The 17,852-nt window shown below is 38.6% G+C and overlaps 1 protein-coding gene across 2 annotated transcripts; it reads left to right on the plus strand.

The window, feature by feature from the left end:
* Positions 1–1,473: 1,473 nt before the first annotated feature.
* On the plus strand, positions 1,474–17,617 carry fcsk (fucose kinase). 2 transcript variants are annotated; one of them, XM_073868498.1, is made up of 23 exons: positions 1,475–1,928; positions 2,472–2,623; positions 4,920–4,970; positions 5,045–5,167; positions 5,292–5,364; positions 5,484–5,581; positions 5,655–5,735; positions 5,824–5,943; positions 6,016–6,187; positions 6,539–6,645; positions 8,507–8,608; positions 8,726–8,899; positions 8,982–9,055; positions 9,195–9,553; positions 9,637–9,853; positions 9,949–10,115; positions 12,317–12,544; positions 12,699–12,842; positions 12,954–13,073; positions 13,155–13,342; positions 13,417–13,516; positions 13,586–13,809; positions 16,989–17,616. In XM_073868498.1, the coding sequence occupies exons 1-23, from the start codon at positions 1,847–1,849 to the stop codon at positions 17,133–17,135; spliced, it is 3,303 nt and encodes a 1,100-aa protein (XP_073724599.1). In that variant the 5' UTR covers positions 1,475–1,846; the 3' UTR covers positions 17,136–17,616. The 2 variants fall into 2 exon arrangements, with proteins under 2 accessions (XP_073724598.1, XP_073724599.1); XM_073868497.1 differs by having other exon boundaries at positions 1,474–1,928; positions 5,824–6,187; positions 16,989–17,617.
* The last annotated feature ends 235 nt before the right edge of the window (positions 17,618–17,852 follow it).

The raw sequence follows: 17,852 nt of genomic DNA on the forward strand, positions 1-17,852 counted from the left end.
ATATAGACTAAATTTAAGTGCTACAAAAGATACGTTTTCATAGAAATTAATCTATTAAATAAACAATTTGTTTATTTAAAAAATAATAGAAAAGTTATGCTATTTTCCTACAATTTTATTTTAAATGTGAAGTTATTTAGCATAAATAAATAATAAATCAATTTGACCTTAAAAATTAAATGTGTTGCTAATATTTGAACACATGAGGCCCAAATGTGTACACTTTGGGTAGATATGCATACATTTGTTCCTCTGAGGTACTAATATGAACCATTTAGGTGCAAAGATGTACTTTTTGAAATGGTCTCATGTACAGTGATAGCTGGAGACCATTTTTTGACATTTCTCTGTTTAAATCTGCGGGTGTTTTATATTGATATAGGTTCACCAATGCTGCACGTTTTATTCCTAGCAAACACAGAACGTTCCCCTAACGTTAGTTTTTGGTTACATTTTGGTTATTTTTTGGGAACCAAATAATAACGTTCTGGGAACGTTCTTTTTAGGTTTTATTTTTTGCAACCATAAAATAACGTTCCCATAACGTTGCAGGGTGGTTATTATTAAAATAACCTAAAATAACTTATACAAAACGTTATTTTTTGGGTATTTTTTTGGAACCATAAAATAACGTTCCCATAATGTTGCAGGGTGGTTATTTTTAAATAACCTAAAAATAACTTATACTAAACGTTATTTTTTGGGTATTTTTGGAACCATAAAATAACGTTCCCATAACGTTGCAGGGTGGTTATTTTTAAATAACCTAAAAATAACTTATACAGTACATTATTTTTTGGGGTTATTTTTGGGGTATTTTTTTGGAACCATAAAATAACGTTCCCTTAACATTAGTTTTTGGTTCCCAGAACGTTCCCCTAACGTTAGTTTTTGGTTCCCATAACATAATTTTTTTAAGGTTTGTTTTTGGTTAGCCAGGAAAGTTTTCTTTACAGAAATAGAATGTTATTTTTAGGTTAGTTTAACGTTCCCCTAACATTAGAATAATTAGTAAGGATATTGTTAGGATAACATTAGGAGAACGTTAAACTAACCTAAAAATAACATTAGGATAACATTAGGAGAACGTTAAACTAACCTAAAAATAACGTTAGGATAACGTTAGGAGAACTTTATCCTAACGTTATTCTAATGTTAGGGGAACGTTAAACTAACCTAAAAATAACGTTCTATTGCTGTAAAGAAAACTTTCCTGGCTAACCAAAAACAAACCTTGGAAAATAAAGTTATGGGAACCAAAAACTAACGTTAGGGGAACGTTTTGGGAACCAAAAATTCTTAGCTGGGTTACACCTATATTATGTTTACATTTATACATTTAGCAGCTGCCTTTGAACAAATACTATATTACGATTATATGTAGTAATCCAGGCAAAGTATTATAATCTTTTGAGTTTGATTTCACTTCACATCTGTGGCGTCTTATATATCAGTCAATATTAAAGATGTCAATGTTATATTTTTTACAGAATCTTTTTTACATTATAGATTTTTTTAAATAGAAAACCACAGAAAAAAATCAATAGTAATCACAACCAGCTATTTTTTGTATGTTATTATTAACCATAAAACTAACCATAGAGGGGTTTTCCTTTAGAACTACATTTCCCAGCGGTCCGTGCGTGTTGTCAAAGTGTAGTCCGGAAGTAGGTTGTAAAGTAGTCCGCAAACGTTGCTCTCGTTGTTGGGGTTGCACAGTATGAATGAGTGATTATTAACCATTAACGTAACCGTTAATCCCGTGACAGATGGTGAATTAACCGGATTTGCTTGGTGCTCGCGTTTTCCGGTTAATCTGTCAGATGTGAAATAAAAGCTCGTCACAATGGCAGATGAAGTGTTTATGAACTGGACAGTCATTGTACTTACATGTCAACATAAAGACAGCGTTTATGCTTTTCAAAGAGGTGAGTTCATCATTTTATTAATATAAGTCTGTCTGTGCTGATGTATTAAATGTACATTTATGTCTGTTAAAGTTAGTTCAATAAGTGTCACGGTCACTTTTCGCTTACTTTCAGTTTGTTTACTGCACCGTTTGGCTTCCTAAAATCTTTAAGAGACATTAAAATAATGTTCTTTAATATAAATGTCATATTTAAGTAGTAACATGGTAATACGTTTGTGACAATAATAGTTTTTGTGTAGCTGTAAACTGAAGTACCACGTTAATACTATAGTATATGAGTAATGAGTAACATGCAGAATGATTGTAATAATATCTGACACCATCACTGCCTTTGCCAAAACTTCCACACCTGCCATTTTGGATACAGTATAGGCTTATATTTACTGTATTTTACTATTGAAGTACCATAGCATCCCACAGTACCATGGTACCACCACAAAACGTTGTTGTGCTCTACCTTTAATCCCATTCATAACCCATCCTGTTGAGCCATCTTCACAGTATACGAGGTAGAGATCTCATGTATGTTTATGTGTTTCAGAGCTGGAGGTACATCAGAAGCGTGGTCTTCTTCCAGCTAAAGCCCTGCTGCTTACGGTTCCTGACCCACACGCCCGATTGGGCAGCGGTGGGGCAACACTAAACGCCCTGCTGGTCGCTGCTGAACACCTGAGTGCCAGAGCTGGATACAGTGTGAGATTTACATCACAGTCAAGGGCTGGAGAAATAACTCAAAAATCTCATGAAAGATGTGTGCAGGAGTGCCAATGAAAATGTTTTCATAATCTGATCATGATCCCATTACAACCGGGTCTATTTTTTACTATTTACTTACTATTAACTATGATTTTTCCCTTAATAAACTCTTTATTACTGTTTATGAAGTAGTAAAGTTTAGGAATAGGGTGGGATAAAGGCAGAGGTTCCCAAATTTTATTTTGCGACCCACTTAGAGAGATATAATATATACCAGGACCTACCAACATATTTTTTAATTAAAACACAATTATTTTCCCTTTTATAATAATTTTATAATAGTAAAATAATCATAGTTTTTATTTCCCCTGTCATTTATACAGTAAAACAAATGTAATATCAGCATCAAAATAACTTATGGTATATCATATTAAATTCATTGTAGCCAAGCGTTTTTGAGCGACCCACCTTATCACCTTAAATGGGTCCCGAGACTCCCGACCCACAGTTTGAAAACCCCTGGATTAAGGGATGTACAATAAAGCCATGCAGAATAAATCATTAATATGTGCTTAATAAGTGATAATAAACACTCAATATCCAAGTAATATGCATGCTAATAATAAGCAAGTAGTTAATAGTGAGAAATTAACCGTAGGACAGGACTGTAAAATAAAATGATGGCAGAAACCTTAAAAACTTAAAGACCTGGTTTGAGACACACGGTTTTTAAATCCCAGACTAAAATGCATGTTTAAGCTGTCAAAACTTAAAATTATTTGCATCTTAAATTAAATCAGTGGCATTGTTTTTTCTCTATATACACACTAGTAATTTATACGTTTATAAAACCTACTTAAATGTCCTAATTAAACTAAAGTTTACTCTTGTCTTTAAAAACAGGACAAAAATTTATGTTTGTCCAGTCAGATCATATTTGATCATGCTCGATCCCATTTTGATCCCTAAAATTAGGATTGATTCTAAGGAACTGTGTCAGTTTTGCGCACTGCAAAAAATGACTTTCTTACAAAGTATGTTTGTCTTGTTATACAAATATCTAAAAATTCTAAAATCAAGATGCAATTTCTTGATGAGCAAAATTACCTATTAAAAATAAATCTAGTTTTTTATCCCTTTTACTGTCACCGTTCCTCCTGAGGAACACCTGACTTTACTTTAATATTTTGGATGTAAATGTTTATCGAATCATGACTAAATATATCTTTGGAAAGGTCTAAGCCTCTAGAATACAGATATTTTTTCATAATTTATTTTCAATAAATTTATTTTCAATAAATTATGTAGGGAGAGTAATTGATTCATTTATGATAAGAGTGCGCCTAAAACATTGATAATCCTACTAAATGTCACATGTCACCTTAAATTGTCTTCTTTAAAACAAGACCAAGATTAGGCCTCTAGCCCAAAAAATGCCAGTTATATTCATTTGAAGTGCAAATCAACTTTTCACCCCCCACTCAAAGGGTGGTGTGACAGTTATGGGGTTAAATAAACAAATATAAAATTTAAGTGAATTTGTGCAAGCAAAGCAAAAAAATCTGCCAATGGGCTGGCAATTTTTCTAAAAAATTTCTTGAGTTACACTGCAAAAATGAACAAAAAAAATCTTTGTATTTTTGTCTTGTTTTCAGTAAAAATATATAAAAATTCTTAACTTAAGATGCTTTTTCTTGATGAGCAAAACCACCCAAGAAAATAAGTCTAGTTTTTAGAAAAAAATTAAATAAAATTTAAGTGAATTTGTGCAAAACAAGCAAAAATGGGGTAAGACTTTTTTTCTAGAATTTTTCTTGAATTAAGCGTTTTAGAAAAATTTTCAAGATTTTTTGCTTACCCCATTGACAGATTTCTTTTGCTTGTTTTATGCACAAAATCACTTTGATATTTTTGCTCTAAAAACTAGATTTATTTTCTTGGGTCATTTTTTGCAGTGTAAGTGTTTAACTTATTTCAAGATTTTTTTTAACCCTATTGGCATATTTTTTATTTATTTATTTTTTTGCTTGTTTTAAGCACAAATTCACTTAAATATATATTTTTTACCTTCTAAAAACTAAACGTATTTTCTTAGACCATTTTGCTCATCAAGATATTTGTGCTAAAAGAACGTTTAGAAAGTTTTTTGTACTTTGGATTGTTAATTAGAAGATAGCATGGCTTTTTTTTTACACATAATCCAGCAAACATTTGATAATACTTATAATATTACTAGAATTCGTAATGATTTTCCATCAATTATATTTCAGTTTCCTTTAATGTGTGTATTTAGGTGGTGAATGCTGATGTTCTGCATGACGCTCATATTCTCATCTTGCACACGGTCAGTAAAGAAATCCACATTTCAGATAAAGATCATTTTCAGGCTTGTGCTCATAGGTGTTTTTGTGTATTTAGGGTAGAGATTTTCCATGGGATGGCTGTAGCAGGGCTTTCTGCTGGATGCCTGTACACAAATCAGCGTCTGTAGAAGGAGCGGTTTGCTGTTTAGATCTGCTGTTGGATTGTCTGTCCACAAAGGTAAGCAAAACACACACACACACACACACACACACACACACACAATAAATAAATAAATAAATATATATATATATATATTTATTTATTTATTTATTTATTTATTTATTTATTTCGTCTTTATCAGATTTGCGTTGGGTCTCCACCAGGCGTTTGGGTTTGCAGCACTGATATGATCCTAAATATTCCAACACGTCCATGTGAGCTCACACACAAACAGGCACACATCATTTACCAATCTTACCATTCATTTATCACAACAACCTGTTGTAAAGATTAACCAGCTATGCTTCGCTCTAATCGCTTTCTCTCATTGCAGTGATTTCATGGGATGAGTGCTCTGATGTTCGGGTCGTTGCGTTACCGGGTGATGTTTCCTTCGCTGTTAAGCATGGAGTCTATGTCACCGATAAAGAGGTGCATTACGGGATATTAGGTGGATTTTTGTAGACAAACCAGTTTTGAGATTTTCTACTTTTTGGTTTTACAGGCCAAAGTGTGCAACATCATCTATAAGGGCTCGAAGGACAAGATCATCCGTGCTGCAATGCCTGATGGGAAGGTGCCATTGGTATGAATATGATAAGTTGTGTTTGTTATAGCAGATGAGATCTTGTGAGTTGATGGAAATTAATTTTTGTGTTTCTTTATATATGCAGGTCTCAGGGCCTGTGTTCTTCTCCGCTGTGATTTCAGAGAAACTCTTACAAACTCATGTTATTTCACCATTGGATGGCTGCACTTATTTTGGCATGGATTCTGGAGCTCCACCTTTCGAGGTGAACAGACTCAATATAGTTCTCTCTTTCTTTGAATGTTCTCTCTCATTTATTTTTGCTCTTTTTATACAGTTATCTCTCTTTCTGGATATCCTCATGTGCCTTTGCGCTGACCTGACAGAGAATGAGTTTATTAATGGAGAAAGATCAGGCTGCATGTCCCCCTCTGGACCCCAGGGGGCAGTAGTGAGGAGCGGCCGTATGGTGCTATGGAGGGACATCAGAGGAGCCTCTTTCTCTATGGGTACACTTTTTCTCTTTTTGCTTCCTTAAACCCTTTATAATGAGTTGAGTGCATTGCATTGTGGGATACAGTATTCAGTGCAGTATGTTCTGTTGTATACTACCCACTTGTGTAGTCACTCCATTAGGTTTTTCAACACATGCAGAAAGCGTACATGCCTGCACGATATTGAAGGATAATGCGATATGCAATAAATCGCTAAATGCAGCATTATACAATATGTGATATGATAATGATTTAAGTTTGTAACATTTATTTGAAATAAAACGTGCACAGTATACACGCTATGCACTGAATAAATACCAAGATTTGTATGCTATTTTATACATAGTCTTTTTTTTCTGTTTGCAGTGTATATCCCTGATGGCCAATATGATTATTTGACTCAGTCGGGTAGGGAACATGTCGTTCGACTCACAGAATCCGGATCTGAGACGATGATTCTCTCTCATGTTCAGGTAGTATTTTGATGTCTCTGTTTGAACATAAACAGCTACTGGATGACATTTTTCCAAAGGCCATCCCGAAAGTTAGCTGTACATGGGTTCCCTCGGCAAAGAGTCGATGGGATTTTTTAATAGGCTTTTGGATTATTGAATCTTTTTGGGAGATTGTGCCAATGCTATATTGTTTGTGAGATTTTCATGTGTGACATTTAAAGTTTTCGACAATGTCTGTAGTCCCATGTAGCAACTTGTTAGCAACCACCCTTTAAAAGACACATAAAAGCTTTAAAAGGTCATACGTAGGGGTGTTACTGATGTGTTTTATATGTAAGGAATAATTAACGACGGGCCGTTAAATTATAAGAAAATAATGCACACCCAAGGTGGTTATTCGCGTTGTGCTGTTACACACCGGGTGTGCATTATTTTCAAAAAATTTAAAGAGTAACTTTTATGTTGAAAATAAACAAAATTTCTCGCAATGGTAAGCTTTTAATGATGATTTCTAATTTGAGCTATTGGGTTGGATTTCGTAGGAAACTTTTTGAACTTAATGTGTGATTACGTCACGTCCATGAACAGAAAGAGGACCTTGCTACTATATCACATGTCTATGCTGCTGCAGATGGGGAAGAGTTTGTTGTTTATTCAACAGTTGCTCAAATTGCGACCAAAAAATTACTCCACAAATAACTGCAATTTTATTTTTCATACAGAGATGGCGACAGAGGCCAAAGTTATGAATGGTAGCTTTAAAGGTGCAGTGTGTAGTTTTTAGAAGGATCTCTTCACAAAAATGCAAAATAATATGCAAAACTATATTTTCAGGGGTGTATAAAGACCTTTTTATAATAAACCGTTATGTTTTATTACCTTAGAATGAGGCGTTTTATCTACAAACACAGAGGGTCCCCTTACGTGGAAGTCGCTATTTTGTGCCGCCATGTTTCTACAGAAGCCCTTACGGACAAGCTTTTTTTTACTAAGTTGTCTCCGACGATGACATTTTTTTTTTCTGGTAGCGGCTACCGTAGCTTCTCTATGCATTTTAAAAGCAAGGAGTGAGTAGTGGACTTAGCTGTTGGTTGCAGTTCGCAACCTCATCACTAGACTTTGCTAAAATTTACCCACTGTACCTTTAAGGCGTTTTTAAAAAAATCCTTTAAAAAACATTCACTTCGGGATGAGAGAACACTACATTACTTAAAGGGGCCATGGCACAAGACTTTTTTAAGATGTCAAATAAATCTTTGTTGTCCCAAGAGCACATATGTAAAGTTTTAGCTCAATATATCATAAAGATAATTTATTATAGCATGTTAAAATTGCCACTTTATAGGTGTGAGCAAAACTGTGCAGTTTTGGGTGTGTCCTTTAAAATGCAAATGAGCTGATGAAATTCAAACACTGATCACAATGATGGTGGTTTGTTGCAATTAAAACTCAATTGTGCACTAAATGGCAGTGCTGTGACATCATAAGGAGAGCCAAATTTCAACAACCTATTTTTTCATGTGCTTGTAGAGAATGGTTTACCAAAACTAAGTTACTGGGTTGATCTTTATCACATTTTCTAGGTTGATAGAAGCACTGGGGACCCAATCATAGCACTAAAACATGGAAAAAGTCAATGCCATAGCCCCTTTAAATGCTTGTATTGGTTTTGCCAACAAAAATACGCCAACCCTGCAGCTCTTTATTGCTATCGGTTTTTAATGTTTTTTTTTTTTTTACAAATGACTTATCTGTGACGTTCATTATATTTTAAACAATGTATGTGTCCTCATAATGTTTAATCAACGTAAATCTTCTCCCCTCCTCCTTTAATATTTCTCTAATGATAACATTTATAAGCTCTCTTTCTGTTTTACAGGATGTGAAGTCTGTGGCAGAGGGAAGCAGGGTGATTAACAGCGTGTTGGAAGGAGATGTTCAGATAGCAGCAGGAGCTGTCGTACAACACTGCCACCTACAGGTCTGGAGGGTCATTTTGTACAAATTGTTATGTGTGTTGATGAACTGAACACAATAAGATTAAAGATCAAATTATTTGCTAAGTAACATTTATTTAATGCTTTTGTATCATCTCAAGGGTCCAGTTCAGGTGCCTTCTGGCTGCCTGCTGTCAGGTCTGGATCTGCTATCATCACCCTGCATCCAGCGTCTACCTCTGTCCAGTGACATCATCATTCAGGGACACAGAGTGATGCTTGGAGAGTTAAAGTTAACCGTCTACACAGTTTTTGGAGCTCTTGACAGTTTAGAGGTGAGTCTAGAGATGCAGATGATGTGTTTGTTATGAAAAATCAGGGGTAAATGAAAACTGATCCTGATTTATCTCCACACAGGCTGACAGTGATGATGTCACTGCTTCATTCCTCAATCACAAATGGAGGGAGTTTTACAGTCGAACTGGAATACAGTAAGAAACAAAGTCTGCATTTGTATCTTTCTACCAGAAGGTCTCACGTAGTGTGGTCTAATTTGTTTGTGATGGTTTGAGACCAGCGTGAATGTACACTACACAAAGTGTATACAAAATGTGTGTGTGTGTGTTTCAGGCCTCTGGATCTGTGGGGACCTGAAAAGACAAAGTCCTGCTGTCTGCTGGACGCCCGATTGTTCCCAGTGTTCATGCCTCATTCAGGACCCGTCGGACTGGAGGGTCTCAGTTGGCTGTTGGGAGGTCCTGGGCAGCTAAGAAGTTGGAGAGAAGCCTGGAGACTCTCGCTCAGAGATATCCTGATCCTCACTGACCAGCAGGTGGAGTTAAGCTGGAGAGAAGAGCTGTTTTTCAGTGTGGGTCGAAGGAGAGCTGTGGACACTTTACAGGGTCACACTGATCTCAGTTTACTGCCGTTCTTCAGAGCAGCAGCTCTGGCTGGACAACACGAGGAGCTACTGCACACACTAGACTCAGGTACGAAGAGGGATTCATGATTCATATTCAGTATGTTGACTTCTGACGGTATAATCTGTATATGCTTTGTTTTTTTTTTTCAGTGGTTGCAGGCAGCAGTGGTGATCTGGGCATAGCTGCACGTTGTCTCGCCTGCATCGCAGACGTTCTCGGGTGTCTGGCAGGAGAGGGTAAAGGGGGTTTGCGCAGTGGTCCAGCTGCGAACCCTTTATGGTCAACTGCCTTTAAGCTTCTAGAAGATGCAAACTTACCTGCAGGTGTTCAGGAATTGGCTGAGCAAAGAAAGCATTGGCTCAGCAGGTCAGAACCGAAAGATTAAAGACTGAGACTGAAATTTTTTGAAGTTTTGCTGTAATTGTTGTGATTTTTTAAGTGATTGTTATTGCTGTGTTAAGGCCAGATTTTTTGGTACGAGCTGCGAGGCATTATGAGGGGGCGGGACAGATACTTCTGCGGAAGGCGGTGATGTCAGCGCGCAAGTTTGTGTTCATTGGCCAAGGTGTGATGCCACCCATGGGTGAATGGCAGGAAGTGGAGTGTCCTGCTCGACTGGATCTGTCAGGTGAGAGAAACAAACATGCTAAATTTCAAGTTCATACCAGGAAACTAAAGTTAAACTGTCCTTCCTGTGTTGGTGTGTTTCTCATTGAAACAGTAAACTTGGTTGGGAAAATCTTGTCTTTTCTTAATAACCCGTAGCCTTTAGTTTATGTCACAACTTTGCAAAAATATGATTTACGTTTTGTACATTAATGCATTTGACAGACACTTTTAAGTGACTAATGGCGCTTTTCCATTGCATAGTACCCCACGGTTTAGATTAGTTTGGGTCGGGTCAGCTCACCTCACTTTGGTTTGGTTAGCTAGGAGGGATTATAGGCGTGTCGTTATCTTTGCGCTGCCTACTGCTGTGACATCATACAAGTGAGAGTGTTGTTGGAACGTTAACCATAACGTTGACCACCACAAAGATGTTTGCACATCGTGTTTATCACTACCTCTGTATCACATGACAGTTTCTGTACAAACACCCTTAGCGTCGTCATTCGATGTGCTCTGCGGATCCTTATTTAAGTTGCATAAACACATATAATGCGCACGTGCGTTGGGAATTTGCCGCTACAAACTGCAAGTCTGGAAAAAAACACTGAGATGTGATTGAACTGATCGAAGTGGGGGTGGGGAGCAGCCTTGTATGCCCCCTTCACCTTACTATACACCTGATTGAGTGTGTTTCCCCCTCGTAGGGAAATCAACGTACGGGTGGTAGGCTGGCTTCACAGTCCATACATTACTATGGTTTATACCACGGGTCTGTTGAATGCTGCATTCTGATTGGCTGAGAAATGTTCTATGGGTGTTGATTATTTTTCTGTAAACCGCACACCTATCTTTTCAAATGTCTTAAAAATAGGCACCAGAGCAATGTTTGTGGTAGCCGTGGTATAAGCGGAATAATTGACGACGGGCCATTGAATTATTTGAAAATAATACACACCTGCGGTGCAAAGGCACTCCGCTTCGCGTCGTGCCGCATTACCACCTTGGTGTGCATTATTTTCTTATAATTCAATGGCCCGTCGTCAATTATTCCTTACTTAAATCGCCTGCAGTGATAAACACTGTGTCAGGGGGTGTGTTTTCTTGTGTGTATATAACGTCATACAGAGTCCCAAGCGCTAGTGCAGGATTCGCTGAACCGTGGTACCCGGTATATGGTCCGATAGCCAGGTTTCTATGAGAATTAGAGCACAGCAGTCTCTAATTTCTCGCTGGGATATAATCCTGGTTCTGAGCTCATCCATCTTGTTTTCAAGGGATCGGACGTTCGCAAGCAGAAGGCTAGGCAGAGACGGTCGGCTAGTTTTAGCCTTTAGCCTAGCATGTAGCCCACCTCTCTTGCCTCGTCGCTGCTTGAGTTGCTCCTTCCGCCGCCTATGCTGTTCACCCGACTCCATTGTTGGTAGGCCCACTGGTTTGAGCTCATATTCAGCAGGTAGTCCAGATCCAACAAATTAAAAGGGGGCTCATAAGGTTGCTTCCCGATTTCCAGTAGCGTTTCTCTGTCATATGTAATTATTGCCGATGAAACATGTATGCTTAAATACTGAAAAAAGCAAAAGTGTCAGCTGCGGGAGGAGTACAAAGACACGTCTGCCACGAAGGGCGCCATCTTAAAACCCCAATATCCAAATTGTTTACGCCCCAATATCCAAATTGCACCATTCCTGACAGCTGTCAGGTATCTGAGCATCATTGTGAACCAAGTGCATCCATTTATGGCAACTGTCTTCCCTTTCGGTAATGGCCATTACCAACATGATAATGTGGCATGCCACACTCCCAGAAGGAGTGGTTTCAGTAGCATGATGTTGAATTTCTGTTAATGCCCTGGCCTCTAAATTCACCTGACATGAACCAAATTGAACATTTGTGCTTCGACTTGGAAAAGCAGGTTTGCACTACATCACCACAACCCGAAAAGTATGTGAACTAGAGGACCTGGTGTTAACATTACGGTAGCAGATACTCAATGAGACCTATCGCCACCTCATCAAATCAATGCCTTGCCACATGGCTTCGGTTTTGTCAGCTGAGGGAGGTCCTACAGGATATTAGGCAGGTGTTCATAATGTAATGACTCACTGGTGTGTTTTATTAGGGCGAGGGAACAATCCAATTTTAGAGTGCTACTTGTTTATAACTCCACAAAACCTAAGTTGGAATTTACTGGGGTGTAAATGTTTTTAAATATTTTACCAGGTGGTTGGAGTGACACTCCTCCTATTGCGTTTGAACATGGTGGAGTGGTGGTTAATGTGGCCATTAAGGTGGATGGCAAACGGCCGATTGGTGCCAAAGTTCGACGAATTCCTGAACCTCATCTGCTGTTGGTCAGCACCAGCGGAGAACCCGACTGCAGTATTTCAACAGAAACAATCTGTGAGGATCTAACAGACCTGGAGGATTATTGCCAACCACATGCACCAGGTATCACATATTGTATTGTAGCCTACATTCCTACATAGCCTACATGTTGGATTTGTTGACTATTTATTGCCACCATAACACATACAACTCCATATTGTATTTTTTTGGATCATGTTCTCATGTGTGTTTCAGTAAAGTTGTTTTTGTGTTTCAGGTGCTCTGCTGAAAGCAGTTTGTGTATGCAGTGATCTGGTGTGTTTATCGTCTCCTCTTTCACTGAAAGATCAGCTGTTGAAGCGCTGGGGTGGAGGACTGGAGCTGCGCAGCTGGTCTACACTACCACATGGTTCTGGACTCGGTCAGTAAATTCAGGACAGGTTGTGTGGAAACTAGCTGGGTAATGTCTAAATGTATTCCCTCCAGAGTTGCACATAAAATACTAAATATTTAAAGTTCAATGTGTTTGTAGGCACCAGCAGTATCCTGGCAGGCGCAGCTCTTGCTGCAGTGTACAGAAGTACAGGACGAAGCTACAACACAACGTCTCTCATTCATGATGTTCTTTACCTGGAGCAGATACTCACCACTGGTATGAGATGTTATGATGATGATGATGAGACGCTGAACTCGTGGTGCAAGAAGTTCACCTTGAATTTGTTTTGTGTTGTAGGTGGTGGATGGCAGGATCAGGTTGGTGGTTTGTTTGGAGGAGTGAAGGTCGCTCGATCAGCAGCTCAGTTACCTCTGAGAGTTGAAGTTGAACAGCTGTCTCTCTCTCAAGACTTCATGTCTGTCCTACAGCAACATCTCCTGCTGGTTTACACTGGAAAGACGCGTTTAGCACGAAATCTGCTGCAGGTAAGCGCATGCAATCTTTCATGTACACGTTCATCATGATGTGGTTTATTCATTAAACAATTGTGTTTGTGCAGGACGTGGTGCGCAGTTGGTACGCACGATTACCCTTCATCGTCAAGAACACAGAGCAGCTGGTGATCAATGCAGAAGAGTGTGCTGAAGCCTGCAGGCAGGGTTAGTTTAAAAAAACATTATTTAACATCTTAAATCTTTTTCACAGTACTTATAATGTGTTTCTCTCAGGGTCTCTCTCCAGACTGGGTTTATGTATGGACAGATACTGGCAGCAGAAGAAGCTGATGGCTCCAGGCTGTGAGCCGGCAGCTGTGAGGATGATGATGAATAAACTTCAGCCTCTGATCTTAGGACAGAGTCTTGCAGGAGCAGGAGGAGGAGGATTTCTCTTCTTACTCACACGTGAACCTCAACAGAAGGAAAAAGTGAGAGACGTTCTCAGTAACATACAGGTGAGAAAATGGGTTATCAAGTAATAGTTTTTGTAGATACAAGTGCAGCAGTCTTCATGAATGTTAGTTCATGCAAAACTAGAGAATTGATAAGAAAATGACTGTAGACTTTTGTCTTGTTCACACTGCAGCTAAATTTGAGTGTCGATTTTACTTTTTAGTGTTTAATCCTGTTCTCTACATACACGTTTCACTAATTTATGGGAGTGACAACCGCATTCTAGTACTGAATTGACTCCTGGAAAAGCAAAACACAACACGCACAATATTGCAGCAATAATATTATTTCACACCACTAAAACATAATTTATAATAATAAAACAATGACCTTTAATTTGCTAAATCAGTGAGGGAAAATAAGTATTTGAACACCCTGCTATTTTGCAAGTTCTCCCACTTAGAAATCATGTCCACTGTGAGAGACATAATCTAAAAAAAATTAATAAATCATAATATATTATTTATTTGTATATAAATGTATATATAACTATGTATATAGAACTATTTATTTGTATAATATAGCTGCAAATAAGTATTTGAACACCTGTCTATCAGCTAGAATTCTGACCCTCAAAGACCTGTTATGCTATGTTTACACGTGGGCGGCTATTTTCATAAACGGACATTTCAACCTCTCCGGTTTCAAAAATAATATCGTGCACACATGTCAGTTTTCAGAAAAGTGTTTATTTACACGTACCCGTGCATATTTGCCGTCAAGAGACGCTCAAGCCCACGTAAGCCAATCACCGGCGGCGCTGGTGGTGACGTGAACTGGTTCTTCATGTTGGAGGGAGGAGTTGTTGCAGTAGGTGATTGATGACGTCAACATACCACGAGAGCGAGTTGAGGAATGACACGTAGAGGTCTTATTCCGAATCGCTCTCGCTTTACTTTGTCATCATACGTATGTCGGTTCTTGCAGCGCCGCTTGAAGTCAAACACGCGTAAAATTGCTGACCTCTGAGCACTCGTCTCTGCTCCTTGACATAATGGAGCAGCTGTATTTGCAAATACAAACACACAAAACGAGTTTGGACGAACATAAATGTGATCTTGGAAGCGTTCAGAGTAGCAGTCACATGTAAACATGGGTCGCACTTTTGACGTAGGTGAAAGCTCTGGCGCATACTCTGTGACGTTGCCTGCTTGAACATCCGTTTGTCTCAGTTTACATGCAATCGTGCAACCGAAGATTTTCAAGATCTCCACTCTGGCCGGAGTTTTTAGAAACAATCGGTTTCAGAGGCGAGTTCTCCGTTTGCGTGTAAACGAGGGGCACAAACGAAGGTAAATCTCTCAGTTTTTAAAAATAACCATGTACGTGTAAACAGAGCCTTAGTCTGCCTTTAAAATGTCCACCTCCACTACATTTATTATCCTAAATTAGATGCACCTGTTTGAGGTTGTTGGCTGCATAAAGACACCTGTCCACCCCATACAATCAGTAACAATCTACTACTAACTACTAACATGGCCAAGACCAAAGAGCTGTCAAAAGAAACTAGAGACAAAATTGTACATCTCCACAAGGCTGGAAAGGGCTATGGGGAAATTGCCAAGCAGCTTGGTGAAAAAAGGTCCACCGTTGGAGCAATCATTAGAAAATGGAAGAAGCTAAACATGACTGTCAATCTCCCTCGGACTGGTGCTCCATGCAAGATCTCACCTCGTGGGGTCTCAATGATCATAAGAAAGGTGAGAAATCATCCCAGAACTACACGGGAGGAGCTGGTCAATGACCTGAAAAGAGCTGGGACCACCGTTTTCAAGGTTACTGTTGGTAATACACTAAGACGTCATGGTTTGAAATCATGCATGGCACGGAAAGTTCCCCTGCTTAAACCAGCACATGTCCCGGCCCGTCTTAAGTTTGCCAATGACCATTTGGATGATCCAGAGGAGTCATGGGAGAAAGTCATGTGGTCAGATGAGACCAAAATATAACTTTTTGGTGATAATTCCACTAAACGTGTCTGGAGGAAGAAAAATTATGAGTACCATCCCAAGAACACTATCTCTACTGTGAAGCATGGGGTGGTAGCATCATGGTTTGGGGGTGTTTTTCTGCACATGGGACAGGGTGACTGCACTGTATTAAGGAGAGGATGACAGGGGCCATGTGTTGCGAGATTTTAGGGAACAACCTCCTTTCCTCAGCATTGAAGATGGGTCGAGGCTGGGTCTTCCAACATGACAATGACCCGAAGCACACAGCCAGGATAACCAAAGAGTGGCTCTGTAAGAAGCATATCAAGGTTCTGGTGTGTCCTAGCCAGTCTCCAGACCTAAACCCAATAGAGAATCTTTGGAGGGAGCTCAAACTCTGTGTTTCTAAGCGACTGGACAGAAATCTGACTGATCTAGAGAAGATCTGTGTGGAGGAGTGGGCCAAAATCCCTCCTGCAGTGTGTGCAAACCTGGTGAAAAACTACAGGAAACATTTGACCTCTGTAATTGCAAACAAAGGCTACTGTATCAAATATTAACATTGACTTTCTCAGGTGTTCAAATACTTATTTGCAGCTGTATCATACAAATGGATAGTTGAAGAATCATGCGTTGTGATTTCTGGATTTTTTTTGGATTGTGTCTTTCACAGTGGACATGCACCTACGATGACAATTTCAGACCCCACTTACATGATTTGTATGTGAAGGAGCCTTCGCAATAATATAATGCAGCAGCCGAAAATAGTCCTCTTATTAACTTTCCATGGCGGGACTATTTTTGGGCACTGTGTAATATCATTGCGCCTCCTGCAGCCATGTTACAGCAACAAAGTCTTTGATTATTACGCCAGAATGAGAGTATAGTTCCTAGACATATCTGCCTAGAAAATCACAACTTTTAATTTTCCGTCGGTCTTAGTACACAATGTACCTACGAACAGTCAAGTTTTAAATAGGAAAAATATCAAAACTCTTATTTTTTAGCATGATGCTAATGGTCTAAACAGATTCAATGGATTGTTCTAAGCTATGCTAAAAGTGGTACCGCCAGACCCGGAGATCAGCTGAATGAATTCCAAAACTGTAAAAATCGAATGTTTAACTCTATGGGAGCTGGAAAATGTGTATATTCTAAAAAAAAGTGGAGTGTACGCCCCTTTAACCTTCACTGTAAGTTGTTAAAAATGTCAACTGTAATGAATTTAATGCACAGTTTTGTATTTACAGGGCATTGGTTCATTCAGTGTTCATTCAGTGGAGTTAGATATGGATGGGATCTCCATCATTCAGAAGAGCTCTGAACATCCTGACAGACATCTGCAACTCAAATCTGATTCACTTACACACACACAACATATATCTGTGCCTATGTAAATATTAAATGTTCTTATTTCATATGGATTGCTTATATCAATTTTAACACTTATTAACAAAAATGTAAATAAACAAAATTTTAACATTGCACAATACCATTTAAAAAATTTTAAGAAATGTGAAAGAAAAGGCCATAAGATGTTTTTGTATGTTGTTGTCACATAATGTTTTTGTTTTAGTTAACTCGCTCACACAAATAGATGTGTTCAACTTCGTCAAGAACCGACAGGCAACATCAAAGTAGGACCGCTAGAGCGAGTTAAAAGCAGACCTTTATGTATGATTTCTGAAATCGCTCTCGTGGTTTTTGCAGCAACACTTGAAGCCAAACACATCCAAATATAAAAACAAGTTGGAAGCCTGGCTTTTATTCAATGGTTGAGAGGAAAGCAGAAAACGCTGTTATTAAGCGGCCGTGCCTGTGACGGCCGTCAATTAAACTGAAGCCGATCTCTCTCTCCTTACCCCCTGATGCACTGACACATTTTTATAAGTATGGACTCAGCTACAGTGGGGCAAAAAAGTATTTAGTCAGCTACCAATTGTTCAAGTTCTCACACTTAAAAAGATGAGAGAGGCCTGTAATTTTTGTCAAAGGTACACGTCAACCACGAGAGACAAAATGAGAAAAAAAATCCAGAAAATCACACTGTCTGACCCTTCAAGAATCTACCTGCAAATCATGGTGAAAAATAAGTATTTGGTCAATAACAAAAG

The sequence above is a fragment of the Misgurnus anguillicaudatus genome, chromosome 6 (genome assembly GCF_027580225.2).
Source record: "Misgurnus anguillicaudatus chromosome 6, ASM2758022v2, whole genome shotgun sequence".
NCBI lineage: Eukaryota > Metazoa > Chordata > Actinopteri > Cypriniformes > Cobitidae > Misgurnus > Misgurnus anguillicaudatus.